Source organism: Dermochelys coriacea, chromosome 1 (genome assembly GCF_009764565.3).
Source record: "Dermochelys coriacea isolate rDerCor1 chromosome 1, rDerCor1.pri.v4, whole genome shotgun sequence".
Classification (NCBI taxonomy): domain Eukaryota; kingdom Metazoa; phylum Chordata; order Testudines; family Dermochelyidae; genus Dermochelys; species Dermochelys coriacea.
In genome coordinates, this window is record NC_050068.2 from 165852267 (window position 1) to 165865802 (window position 13536).

The 13536-nt window shown below is 42.4% G+C and overlaps 1 protein-coding gene across 2 annotated transcripts in view; it reads right to left on the reverse strand.

Moving 5' to 3' along the window:
- HUNK (hormonally up-regulated Neu-associated kinase) overlaps positions 1 to 13536 on the reverse strand; it is an 88872-nt gene that overhangs the window by 29403 nt on the left and 45933 nt on the right. For both annotated transcript variants that reach the window (XM_038388163.2, XM_038388162.2), the window contains exons 4-5: positions 11244 to 11379; positions 9162 to 9289 (exon numbers count right to left, since the gene is read on the reverse strand). In XM_038388163.2, coding sequence (XP_038244091.1) covers positions 9162 to 9289; positions 11244 to 11379 — 264 coding nt within the window. The remainder of the gene's footprint in view (positions 1 to 9161; positions 9290 to 11243; positions 11380 to 13536) is intronic.

Genomic DNA, 13536 nt, shown 5'->3' on the forward strand with positions numbered 1-13536 from the left:
AAAACCTCCTTATCCCTACTGGAAATGCCTCTCCTGATGCATCCCAAAACCGCATTAGCTTTTTTCACAGCCATATCACATTGGCAGCTCATAGTCATCCTATGATCAACCAATACTCCAAGGTCCTTCTCCTCTTCCGTTACTTCTAATTGATGCGTCCCCAACTTGTAGCTAAAATTCTTGTTATTAATCCCTAAATGCATAACCTTACACTTCTCACTATTAAATTTCATCCTATTACTATTACTCCAGTTTACAAGGTAATCCAGATCCTCCTGTATAATATCCCGACCCTTCTCCGAATTGGCAATACCTCCCAGCTTTGTATCATCTGCAAACTTTATTAGCACACTCCCACTTTTTGTGCCAAGGTCAGTAATAAAAAGATTAAATAAGATTGGTCCCAAAACCCATCCCTGAGGAACTCCACTGGTAACCTCCCTCCAACCTGACAGTTCGCCTTTCAGTAGGACCCGTTGCAGTCTCCCCTTTAACCAATTCCTTATTCACCTTTTGATGTTCATATTGATCCCCATCTTTTCCAATTTAACTAATAATTCCCCATGTGGCACGGTATCAAATGCCTTACTGAAATCTAGGTAAATTAGATCCACTGCATTTCCTTTATCTAAAAAATCTGTTACTTTTTCAAAAAAGGAGATTAGGTTGGTTTGGCACGATCTACCTTTTGTAAAACCATGTTGTATTTTGTCCCATTTACCATTGACTTCAATGTCCTTAACTAATTTCTCCTTCAAAATTTTTTCCAGGACCTTGCATACTACAGATGTCAAACTAACTGGCCTGTAGTTACCTGGATCACTTTTTTTTCCTTTCTTAAAAATAGGAACTATATTAGCAATTCTCCAATCATTCGGTACTATTCCTGAGTTTACAGATGCATTAAAAATTCTTGCTAATGGGCTTGCAATTTCAGGTGCCAATTCCTTTAATATTCTTGGATGAAGATTATCTGGGCCCCCCGATTTAGTCCCATTAAGCTGTTTCAGTTTCGCTTCTACCTCTGATATGGTAATATCTACCTCTATATCCTCCTTCCCATTTGTCATGCTACCATTATCCCCAAGATCCTCTTTAGCCTTATTAAAGACTGAGGCAAAGTATTTGTTTAGATATTGGGCCATGCCTAGATTATCTTTAACCTCCACTCCATCCTCAGTGTTAAGCGGCCCCACTTCTTCCTTCTTACTTTTCTTCTTATTTATATGGCTATAGAACCTTTTACTATTGGTTTTAAAACCCTTTGCAAGGTCCAACTCTACTCGACTTTTAGCCTGTCTCACTTGATCCCTGACCTCTTGATGTTCTGACCTCAATTAGGTAGCTTTCCTTGCTGATCCCTCCCATCTTCCACTCCCTGTATGCTTTCTGCTTCTTCTTAATCACCTCTCTAAGATGCTTGCTCATCCAGCTTGGTCTACAACTCCTTCCTATGAATTTTTTCCCCTTTCTTGGGATACAGGCTTCCGATAGCTTCTGCAGTTTTGATTTAAAGTAATCCCAGGCCTCCTCTACCTTTAGATCCATAAGTTCTTCAGTCCAATTCACTTCCCTAACTAATTTCCTTAATTTTTGAAAGTCAGCCCTTTTGAAATCAAAAACCCTAGTTGCAGATTTATTTTTGTGAATCCTTCCATTTAGTTTGAACTGAATTAGCTCATGATCACTTGAGCCAAGATTGTCCCCTACAACCATTTCTTCTATGAGGTCCTCGCTACTCACCAAAATTAAATCTAAAATGGCATCCCCTCTAGTCGGTTCAGCAACTACTTGATGAAGGAATCCATCAGCTATCGCATCTAGGAAAATCTGAGCCCTATTATTATTACTAGCACTGGTCCTCCAGTCTATATCTGGGAAGTTAAAGTCTCCCATGATCACGCAGTTTCCATTAGTATTTACTTTATTAAAGACATTAAAAAGGGCTCTATCCATATCCAAATTAGATCCCGGAGGTCTATAGCACACCCCAAGCACTATCGTAGGAGAGCCTTTACTAGTTTTCTTCCCCAATGTAATTTTTGCCCAGACACACTCTGTCTTATCCATTGCATCGCTTCTTATTTCTTTACATTCTACCTCATCATTGATATACAATGCTACTCCACTCCCTTTACCTTTGTTTCTGTCTTTCCTAAAGAGCACATACCCTTCAATACCTGTAGTCCAGTCATGACTACTATTCCACCATGTTTCTGTTATCCCTATGATATCTGGTTTCACTTCCTGCACCAGTAGCTCTAGTTCCTCCATTTTGTTACCTAGACTCCTCGCATTGGTGTACAAACATCTTAATTTTTGCTGTTTGGCCTCGCTCACATTTTGTACCCTATTAGGCACAGTCATTCTACATCCAGTATAACCTATTAGACTAGTATCCACACCGCCCTCACTCCTTATATACATTCTCCTACCCACGGCTGTATCCATTCTTACTTCATCTGCTTCCCTCTCAATGCTAAAATCTGGCGTGGAGATTTTCTGGACATCTCCCATCCATCTCCCCCCAATTCCTAGTTTAAAGCTCTCTTTATCAGTTGTGCCAGCCTCGATCCTAGAAGTCTATTTCCTTCCCTACTGAGATGAAGTCCATCCCGAGAGAACTGACCTCTGTCCGTGAATGCCTCCCAGTGGTCATACATCCCAAAGCCTTCCTTATAGCACCACTGCCTAAGCCATCTGTTGACAGTCATATTCTCTAGGAACAGGAAGGATCCCGCTAAAGATCACCTGAGCCTCAATTTCCTTAAGCGTCTTCCCCAGCCTAGCATAGTCTCCCTTAATACTTTCCAGCGAGAATCTAGCCGTATCATTTGTTCCCACATGAAGGATAATTAGGGGATTCTTTCCCGCTCCCTTTAGGATCCTTTTCAACCTCAGGTCTACATCCCGTATCTTAGCACCCGGAAGACAGCACACCCTTCTATTCTCAGGATCAGCTCTAGTTACAGGCCTGTCTATTCTTCTCAATAAAGAGTCCCCGATCACATAGACCTGCCTTTTCCTGGTGACAGTGCTATTCTCCAGTGTCTCCCCTGTTCTCTCTGGCTGCAAGTTCTTTCCATTCCTATTTTCCCCTACAATCTTCTTCAACCCATCCTGTATCCTCCTGGGGCTCATATTTGGTGTAGTCTCCCTTGACTCTTCCCCTTTTTCTATAGGGCTAGCCTCTCTTCTCTTCTTCCTTACCCTTCCACCTTCAACAAGTACCTGCTGAGCCCCTTCTTCATTTTCCAACTCTGCAAACCTGTTCCTAAGCTCTATTTCTCCTTCACTAGCCCGTCTTTTTCTCTGCCTGGTTCTTTGAGTCACATGTTTCCACTGACCACTTTCCTCATCCAGTCTCTCCTCAAAATTCCCCAGCCCTGGTTCCATCTGTGAGTCTGAGCTTTTCCCTTCAGATACCTCATATCTTTGCTCCATCATCTGCTCAAACCCCTTCCTAAACTCAACCAGACTTTCCACCTGCATCTCCAAACCTCGGATCTTTTCCTCCATCAGCTCTATCAGACGGCATTTCATGCAGAAAAAACTCTTACCGGTTCCCCCCTCCAGGATCATGTACATACCACAGCTTCCACATCCAGTCATCCTCAATGTGTCTTTCACTGCAGGAGTCACTCCCACAGCTGCCTCTGTATCTGTCATCTCCTTCCCACCTAAATCCTGTTAATCTGGGAAACACAAGCCACACCAAAAAGACCACACACCCCCCAGCAAAAGCAAACCCCAAACAAGCACCACAAGCCAAACTCCCCTTGCAAACTCCCACTCAAACTCCCCTGTTTAGAGCTCTGTTTGCTAGCTCCTGTGCTGCTGCAGCTGTCTCTCACGGCAGGAGACCAGATTTCACAGTCCGTGATGTGTTTTTCATGGCCGTGAATTTGGTAGGGCCCTGCTTATAAGATTAACTATTTAAACATTGAGGGCCTCATGTACTTCAGATTGCAACTTCTGAGAGCCAAAGTTTAGTGATGAATCATGCAGTGTGTCCAAATTGCTGCTTGTGTCACTTTCTTTACTCATGCTTCAAGCCCACTGTTCTTTCCAGTCATGGCTGCTGCCCCATCAGAGCATAGCCCCACACACATAGACCACTTGAGACCTTCATCTATGATGAATTAATTGAGGATTTTGAACATTTCTTCACCAGTTGTTCAGATTGGGATTTCTTTGAGGAAGAGAATTTTTTCAATACTGTACCTGCTTTGACAAATCTTCCCATACAACTGAAGCTGAGCCTGAAGCTTGGCTATGTCTGCAGATTCATCAAGCTGCAATGCAAAATATTAACTCTTCTTTAACTTGTTCTATCAACTGGTCCTGGACATTCTCTGCAAGAGCATCGGTGTGTCGACGGATGGTATTTGGCATAAGAATGGTTTGCAGTGTCATGGCTGCATGTTCTCCAATCATAATTCTACACGTGTCTATTGCTGCTGGAAAATCAATGGGACTTGCCAGTAGTGTGTGCTTGTTTGCATTTTGCAGTTCACGTGGCCACACCAAAAGATGATTCTACGGCTTTCTGAGGAACACTTGCTTCTTTAGACATGACTTTTTTTTTTTTTGGCCACTTTAATACTTCTTGTTTTTGAAGGAAAAAATCACAGCTCTCGTTTACATATTCTGGGTGTTTGGTTTCTAAATGTCTCTAGTAACTGAGAGTGCAAGGCCTGGGAAACTAACCCTTGAAAATAAATGACATGCTGCGGCTGTGGATTTTCCACTGTAATAGCAAGACACAAAAATCCAAACATAATGTAACTTGTCATATTATCTACTTTGCTTCCTTTTCTGTTTAACTTTATGAAAATCATCTTCCTCTTCAGCCCAATGATTGTTACATATATGCTGAACATTTGGCAAAAATCATTCCATTATAAAGACAAGATGCACCTATCTCTACCTCAGTCCCCTTACCCCATGTGCTAGGGCTGATGCTGCTGGCCTCCCTTTGTCCTCCACTCCAACTGTAGGCTTTCAGTTGAGAGACTTCCAGCTGCTGACTCCTCCAGCAGGAAGTCTCTCTGCAGAAGGCTTCCTGCAGGAAAGAAGGGTACAGAGGGTGTGTCTATGCTACAACTGGGATGGAGTCTCCCAGCCTAGGCAAACAGACTTGTGCTAACTTCGCTCCAGATTGCATGCTAAAAATAGTGATGCAGATGTTGCAGCATGGACATGCACGATTGCACAGGTTTGCCACCCGAATCCAAGCCCACCTGATCGGGTGCTAGCCCAGTATTGTTCATCTAAAACCAATACCAGAATGGCTCTGTTGTCTAAGAGGCCAAATGAAAAAAGGATTCCTAGAAGGAAGATTGAACACCAACTTCAGATTCTGGCTCACTGTTGCCATATAGTTGCTTTGCGTGCTCATGGTCACTGAAAATTTTAATTTTTGGATAGATGATTTGTTATCTTTTGCAGATTAAAGTGACTGCTTGTTTGATGCAACTGACTTTCTATTCATGAAATAATATGTTGCACAACATATACTGCACAGTTAAAGACAATCTTCTGCAAATAATTTCTCCTCAGACCTCTACATACATCAGAAAAATACTCAAACCATTCGTTACATGGCTAAAGAAAAAAGGCTGTCTCCCTAAAGAGTTAACAAATTCAACAATTTGCCAAGCAGAGGAGCAGAACAGCTGTTGTCTGCTGACCCACAGCCTAATAGTGGCAAGAACAAATGTCATCTTAAATCACGGTTTGCCAAATCAGTGAATGTGCAGGTCCCCTGCCTTAAATCAAGAACTGAGGCATACCTTTATGTACAGTAGGGTAAAGGCTAACAGATTTAAGTCTGCTCCATTAATCTTCTATCTCTGAAAGCTCAAAGTAACTACTGTAACTCCCACTGGATAAATGAAATGTTACTTTCACTGTAGAGACTCATGTCAGATAGCTACAAATTACACAAAGATGCAATTTTTGGAAGAATTCTGATCCTTACAATGAAAGTGAATAATGGACAAAGCCCACTGGTCCAAGTACACTAGAAAATACGCAGTAAGAAACAGACCTGCATTGGCAGAGGCCTCTCTGAATCCCGGCTTTGTATGATTTTAGCACCACATCCTGGTCCCACTGAGGTCAATAAGAGCTTTGTCATTGACTTCAAGAGGATCAAGATTTGGCATCTCATCCAGTACAGCATAAAGCAGTTATTATAAACTTACTCATAACACAATTACTCAGTGGAGCTTTAGAAAGTGGACTAGGATATAAAAATGGCAATTTAATGCAACAGAATCCTACCAGGAAAACTCTGGAATGGAAATAGCGAACACTCTAATTGTATCAGATAGATACTGAGACTTGCAGCATCCCAGCTCACTCATAAAACACTAGCACATGAATCTTGGGCAGAAGAGTGCCACACGCAGGTCTGAGATGAACAAGGAGCAATGCTGACAGACTCCAAAGGGAGCCTTCTTTAATTCTCCTCAGTCAGAAGGCAGAGGCTGGGATTCAGGGCCTGGAAAGCATGGATGGAAGGGATTTAATAGTAAACAATGGTAATAATACAGTATTTACTACTTCTACAAACTTGTTATAACTAGGGGGATTCTCGGGGCTCTTTCAGGCACACAGAAATCTCCATAGGAGCAAAACACTTTTACAGTGAGTTTCTACAGTGAATGGGAAGTAAACGCTGTAAATGTAGTGCTTCCATGCAGACCCTACCTATGCCAATGGAGGGATTCTCCTAAGGGTGAAGCTGTCCACCTCCTCGAGAGGTGTGGATTCTTCACACACCCGAACAATGTAGTTATACTGACCTAATTTCCTAATGTAGACCAGCCTAAGTGAAATTCACATAAATACCTTCACCTATACATGTTCGATTGTGAACACAAAAAGTTCCAACCAACTGCACGTTATGAAGGAACAAGTACAATTACATTTGAATAAGCAAAACACATTCATACATTACACACGTCCATAGATTCCAGGCCAGAAGGGAACATTATGATCATCTAGTCTAGCCCCTGTATAAACAGGCCATTGAATTTTACCCAGTGATTCCTAAATGCAACAAATCATCTAAAATAATGGCTCAGTGACCATGGGCAACTTCTACTGTGAGGAAGGGAACCAGTGGAAAATTCACAACTTACTTGTGCTTCCAACATGCTCTCTATCTGCATTCCTAATCCACCCTTGAATGTAGGACCTAGCTGCTCCTCCTCTGCAACTGCCAACATGCCGTCTCTCCCCAACTCTACACAGATAACTGCAAAAGAAGCACCCACTCAACATATCCCTAGATCAGGGGTGGGCAAACTTTTTTGCCTGAGGGCCACATTGGGGTTCCAAAACTGTATGGAGGGCCGAGTAGGGAAGGCTGTGCCTCCCCAAATAGCCTGGCCCCCACCCCCGACTGCCCCCCTCAGAAACCCGCACCTATCCAACCCCCACCCCCCGTTCCTTGGCCCCTGACCACCCCCTCCCAGGACCCCCTGCCCCTAACCGCCCCCCCTAGGACCCCACCCTCATCCAACTCCCCCCCGCTCCCTGTCCCCTGACTGCCCCGACCCTTATCCACACCCCCGCCCACTTATAGGCCCCCCAGGACTCCCATGCCTATCCAACCCACCCTGCTCCCTGACTGCCCTCCCAAACCTCTGCCCCATGCAACCCTCCCTGCTCCCTGTCCCCTGACTGCCCCCCGGGACCCACTGCCCCTTATCCAACCCCCCCCACCTCCTTACCATGCTGCTCAGAGCAGTATGTCTGGCAGCCGCATCGCCTGGCCGGAGCCAGCCATGCCACCGCACTGCCCGGCAGGAGGCTGCGGGGGAAGGGGGACAGCAGGGGAGGGGCCGGGGGCTCCCCAGCTGGGAGCTCAGGGGCTGGGCAGGATGGTCCCACGGGCCAGATGTGGCCCGTAGGCTGTAGTTTGCCCACCTCTGCCCTAGCTGGTATGCTGCTAATCTGTGGGAGGCAGTCCTTGCTTACAGCCCTCCCTGCTGTTCACCATTTTTCTGTCCCCTTCACCATTTTCTACCTTCATAGTCCTTCCAATGACCTGCACAGATTCAGTAGTCCCCCCTCTCAGCTGCAGCATCAGACCCACTTCCTGATCAGCAACTGATCCCCAATCCGGATTCCCCAACTGCATATCCTTACACTCTACCCACTACCCGTCACCCAGCAACAATCCAGTACTACTCCCCCTTGGTACCATCACCCACTTCTCCCTACCTAGTGTCTTGACTATCCTAACTCCCACACACAGAGTGCTGATCCTCCAATTTACAACTCAAAGCTCCCAATCCCCACCACAACATTCCCTGCTGAGAGCTGGTGAAGGTTCAGCAAGTCCCTCTGTCCTCCACCCTGTCCCTCAACTAGCAAAGGTGGGCAGTACCTAATAAAAATATATACAATGATGACTGATACAGAGAAGGAGGTTGGGAACATCTGTTCTTCATCTCTGATATCTCAAGAACAAGGGGACATTCAATGAAATTAAAAGGCTGCAAACTCAGAGCTGATCAAATGAAATATTTTTTCCTACCAGGCATATTTTGACTGTGGAACTCATTGTCACAGGAGGTTGAAAAAATTAAAATTCTGTCTCAAAATACATGTGTTTGGAGAATAAGAGGGGGCGGTCAGGGACCAACGCTCAAATTCTGTCCAGGCAAATAAAACCTAAGAAAAAAGCCAGGGTTTTTGACACACGCTGACACAATTTGTATTGAAGTTTAGCAATGATACTGTTGCAAATGGCAAGGATCTACTGTGGGAACAAATATTTTATTAATTATTAATAATAACAACTAATAATTTTGTAATCTAACTCAGTTGAATAATTTGAAATGAAAAATAGACCAAACACACCAGAAAAAGCAGAGCAACTCCACAAATTCCTCTCCACAATATTGCAGCATGCTCATACCTCAGATTCACTGCAACATTGTCCCTCTCTACCTTGTGTTCAAAAAGCAAAGCACTATGTTATTGTGGGACATGCAGATCTTTCTTTAACTATAATGAAAAAAAGCCTACATTCTTTCACAGTTAACATGTTATGCTAGTGCAAAATCTTGAAATCCACAGTTAAATGCAATGGTTCCACCTGAATGAATATGAACAGACTTGGGGAATATAGTGTTGATTACCTGTGGAGAGTTGGGCAGGGAAGGGGTTCATTTCTTTGTCCACCATTTTGTGGTACAAAGCTCTCAGACTGAATGGCTCCACAGTGAAAGGTAAAGTCCCAGTCAACATAGCATACATATTCACTCCACTGAAAAGAGAAGCAGAGAAGAAACAGTTCAGGAACTAAAAGTATGCCATCAGGAGTGGGGAAAGGCATGAAGAAAAGCATAGATGTAGTTATCGGCAATACTTTCACTTTAATGGTCAACACCTGTAAAACTAATGTGCAACTTTCATTTCTCTAGGGTCCTTAGAACCTTGGAATAGGAACCTGATGTTTTTGCTGCTCTGCCTGTGAAATGCTCACTGATGTCAGTAGGAGTTTCATATAAAGGTCCCGATCCAGAGCCAATGCCAGTGAAAAGACTCCCATTCATTTCGGTAGACTTTGGATCAGGCCCACAAAGCAGCTATATAACAAGAGCTGAACAATTCTTGGTATTAACTCCCCAAAACTGGCCAGTTCACTAATGAAAACTCGGTTATGTTTCTTCTATTTCTCCTCACTCCTAAAAGGGCCTTTAAACTGAATTCCGTTTGAGAATTTACCTTTTCCATTTTGCTGGCAATCTCAGTAACTCGGGCACAGCATAGAAATGAAGTCAGTATATTATAAGGTGTCACACTCCATAGCAATAGTGTGGTTAGATACAGGGAAGGCTAGGCGCTAACTATATTACATTATTATATATATATCCTGCACAGGATATTTTTGCTGGTAAAGGTTAAGGGTTTAGAAGAATGGCAGCCTTCTGATTGTCTGTATTCCAATCACAGTAAGAGTTCCTGCATTCCATAGTGCTGGTAACCCCCACCATCCCTGATGTAGACGGATGACTCTGTGCAGGAGTGAGAGATTAAGTAGCTGTATGATAGTTTAGTTCTGGATCTCCTCAGAGCAGAGACTACAAATTAGGCTCAACTTGTAAAGCTCCTAAAAAGTGGTTAGTTGTAAAAAGATATGACTGGATCAAATTCAGCCCTGGTGCACTGACATCAATGGAGTTATATAAGAAATTAACCCATTGTACCTAAGCATACATTTGACTATTTCTCTTACTGCTATGTATATCTAAGGTTTATCCCTCTTAGCAGTAATAATACCTAGATAATACTTTACATTTTCAAAGGGCTATAAAACATTAATTAATGAATGCTCACAATTCAGGCATGTAAGTTTTATGATCCCCATTTTACTGACAGGGAACCTGAGTCACAGAGAGGTTAAATGGTTTGCCTGAGGCTGCACAGCCAGTCAGTAGCAGAGCAAGGTGAGCTCCAGACTTCTAGTGCTCAGGAAGGCACTACCCCATTAATGTTTCATCTTATGCCATTTTTTCCCACCTCTTCCTGCTCGTAGATTACAATTGTGTTTATTTCCAACCAGGAGAAGAAACAAGTGTCTATATATACAGCTGACACCACATACGGGCCAACAGGAGGGCAAACAGAGGAGTGCAGTACAAGCCTTTCCAGTAATGCAGACACATAAATCGGCTCCAAAACATACTTAGCATTGCCCTGCCCCCGGTAATGGAGTCTTTTGTCTGCACTGCATGGACATTAAAAATCTCACAACATTTCTTGTATTTGTATGAGAAAAGGCTTGTCCAAGTTTCCTCAGCTGAAATGTCTTTTCTCTTTACTATTATCCTCTTTATACAGTGATCCGGGTAGCTTCCAGCCTTCATGCCAGAGCTGACTGTACACAATATATGAATTTAGTGGGAGCATTTGGAGATCCTTAGGTGTAAAAGGAATTACATACAGTAGATTCTATGCCCTTCAGTGTAGAAACCATATCTTCCTCTGTGTTTGAAAGTTCTTAGCACATTTTCAGCTCCTCCAAATCTAAATAATAAATATAAAATATAATAGAGTCCATTTCTAATCCAGATGTCCCCCATGCCATAAAGCAGTGGGTCATGCTACTCCTAGAGAGTTTGGTTGATCACGGTAACCAAACACTTTAATATATCTGATATGAGCTACAGTAAAAAAATAAAAATAAAAAATTAGCTGTTACAAGCTACATAACTCACATGGACCAAACGTCTATTTTGGGACCATATTTTTTCCTTGCAAGAAGTTCTGGGGCTGCATAGGCCGGGCTGCCACACTGTGTGCTGAATGGATCAGAGTAACCCAAGATACCCGCACAGTTGCTCAAGCCAAAGTCTGTGAAAATGAAGGAAATACTAGATCATACACACACATTCACACACATATGCACTGAAACATTAGTGAAACGAGCAGTTTTTCCAGACATATGCAGTCTACTGCCATAAGAAGAAATCGTCCTGAAAAAGAAATTTTCAAGAGTTTGCTGTCTTTATGGATTGAAAGAGTAGAAGCTTTGGTCAAGTAATTTTTTAATGTATTGGGAGAAACAAAACTTAGGATACTTTCTGTTGTCAGATGCACACTTGCAACTGCGTGATTTCAATGGGTGTTGCAGGAGCATAGCTGAGAGCAGAATTTGGCCTGCGTGTGCATGTGTATGGGGCAGAAGATGACCTTAAGATTGTCCAATATTTTATATTATTGCAAAATGTTGCTAAAAAGCGAAGTCTAAATGTTACAGCTTCAAACTTTTCCACTAAATGGTGTAAATGAGCCGTCAACCTTAACAAGAGGTTTTGCTTTCTAGGGCTGTGGTGATAATATATAAATACAAGTTTGCAGAGTCAGCACTCTGACTCTAAAATGGCAAACAGGGGAAAATATGGGTGGAAAAAAAAATTGGGTTTTTTTTGTTTAGGTTTTTGTTTGTTTGAAGTAATGTATTTGTAGCCCTTAGTGATATCTTATCTATCCACGTAAAGTGTCCATTTCCAGTTGAGTGTTTTTATTTGATTCATGCTTCTTACGAATTCCCAGAATGCATACAACACATATGGATCTCAGGGTGATTTAAATGAAATTAATGTAGACAGGAAAACTGAATAATGCCTAGGAAAAAATAAAGTTATAAAGATTACCATGGGAGCTGAAGTGTCTAAGTGAATGCACATGAATACTTTCCACTTGACTGACTATTTGGGAGGAAGGCAAGCACAGAATGCATGTACACTGCCCTACATTTGAACATTCAAAATGTGCCAGAGGGAGTCTGCAGGAGCACATTGTTAAAACTGAAGGAAGGGTTGGCACTATTCCTTTCCTCTGATGGAATCCTACCCTGTCTGGATACTGATTAATCATCCCTGCCAGAGATGACTTATCCCTGGAGTTTATACAAATACTTCTGAATATTCTTGTTGTTGATGTTATTATTTTGTGCTTAGACTGGACCAGATTACGTCTGGTCTACATTTTTGAAGAAGCTCTTTGTTAAAATATTGGTAGTATATGCAGTGGGCTTTTAAATAAATATTTACTTTTGATCTTAAGGAGAGAATGTAATTGGCACGAACACTGATAATTGTAATGCTGGTATTGTCTTTATCCAATATCTTTTGTAACCTTTGCTGTTTGCAGAATTAAGATCAAAAACCATGACTGGTTCCTCAAAGTAAATATTATGGCATGGGGAAACTCCCTCACTGTTCCTGTTAATGCTCAACCAGGGAACCTTCACATTACACTTCTCTGCTGTAACACCTTCAGGAACACAATACCGAGCTCAGCATATGGGCTACTGATTAAACTAGACTGTTACAGTGATGGGAAGGTTACTAAATAACATGGCCATTAGGACTCTCAGACATTTAATATAAGAACTTATGGGATATTTCAGCTCTTGTGCAAGCAGGCAAAGCTGCAGCAACTTCGGTGGAGTTGCATCCATTTACACAAGAGCTGCTTTTGGCCCATTATTTCTTGAACAGAATGCCATTCTTCGTACCAAGAATGCCCCAAGCCCCACAACTAGCACTATGATTGTGTCTTTATCAGTTACCTGTGATCAAGGGCTGCTGGCTGCAGAGAAGCACATTTATTTCACCAAGTACTCAAAAACCCACTTCTCAGATCTGAGTCTTAGCAAGCAGCTGACAAGGGCGACACTTCATGCAATAAAAGGAATATATATAACAGAATATAACCAATGCACCTAATACAAATCACTAACAACTTACTTTAAATCATCTTAATACAGAGCAAAGAAGAACTGACAAAATCAGAAGCCATCCTTTTGGCAGTGTGATGCAGAACAGGAGTCAGACTTAAGGAATTAAGCTCTCATTTGTATGCGTGAGTAAGCAGAGGTGTTCTGTTACTGAGATAACTTGTATTAAGTTCCTTGGGGCAGGCACTGTCTTTGTCTGTGTTTTGTATAATGCCAAGCACACTGACACCTAATAGAGAATATAACTCTTATGTTGGTCAAAGTAA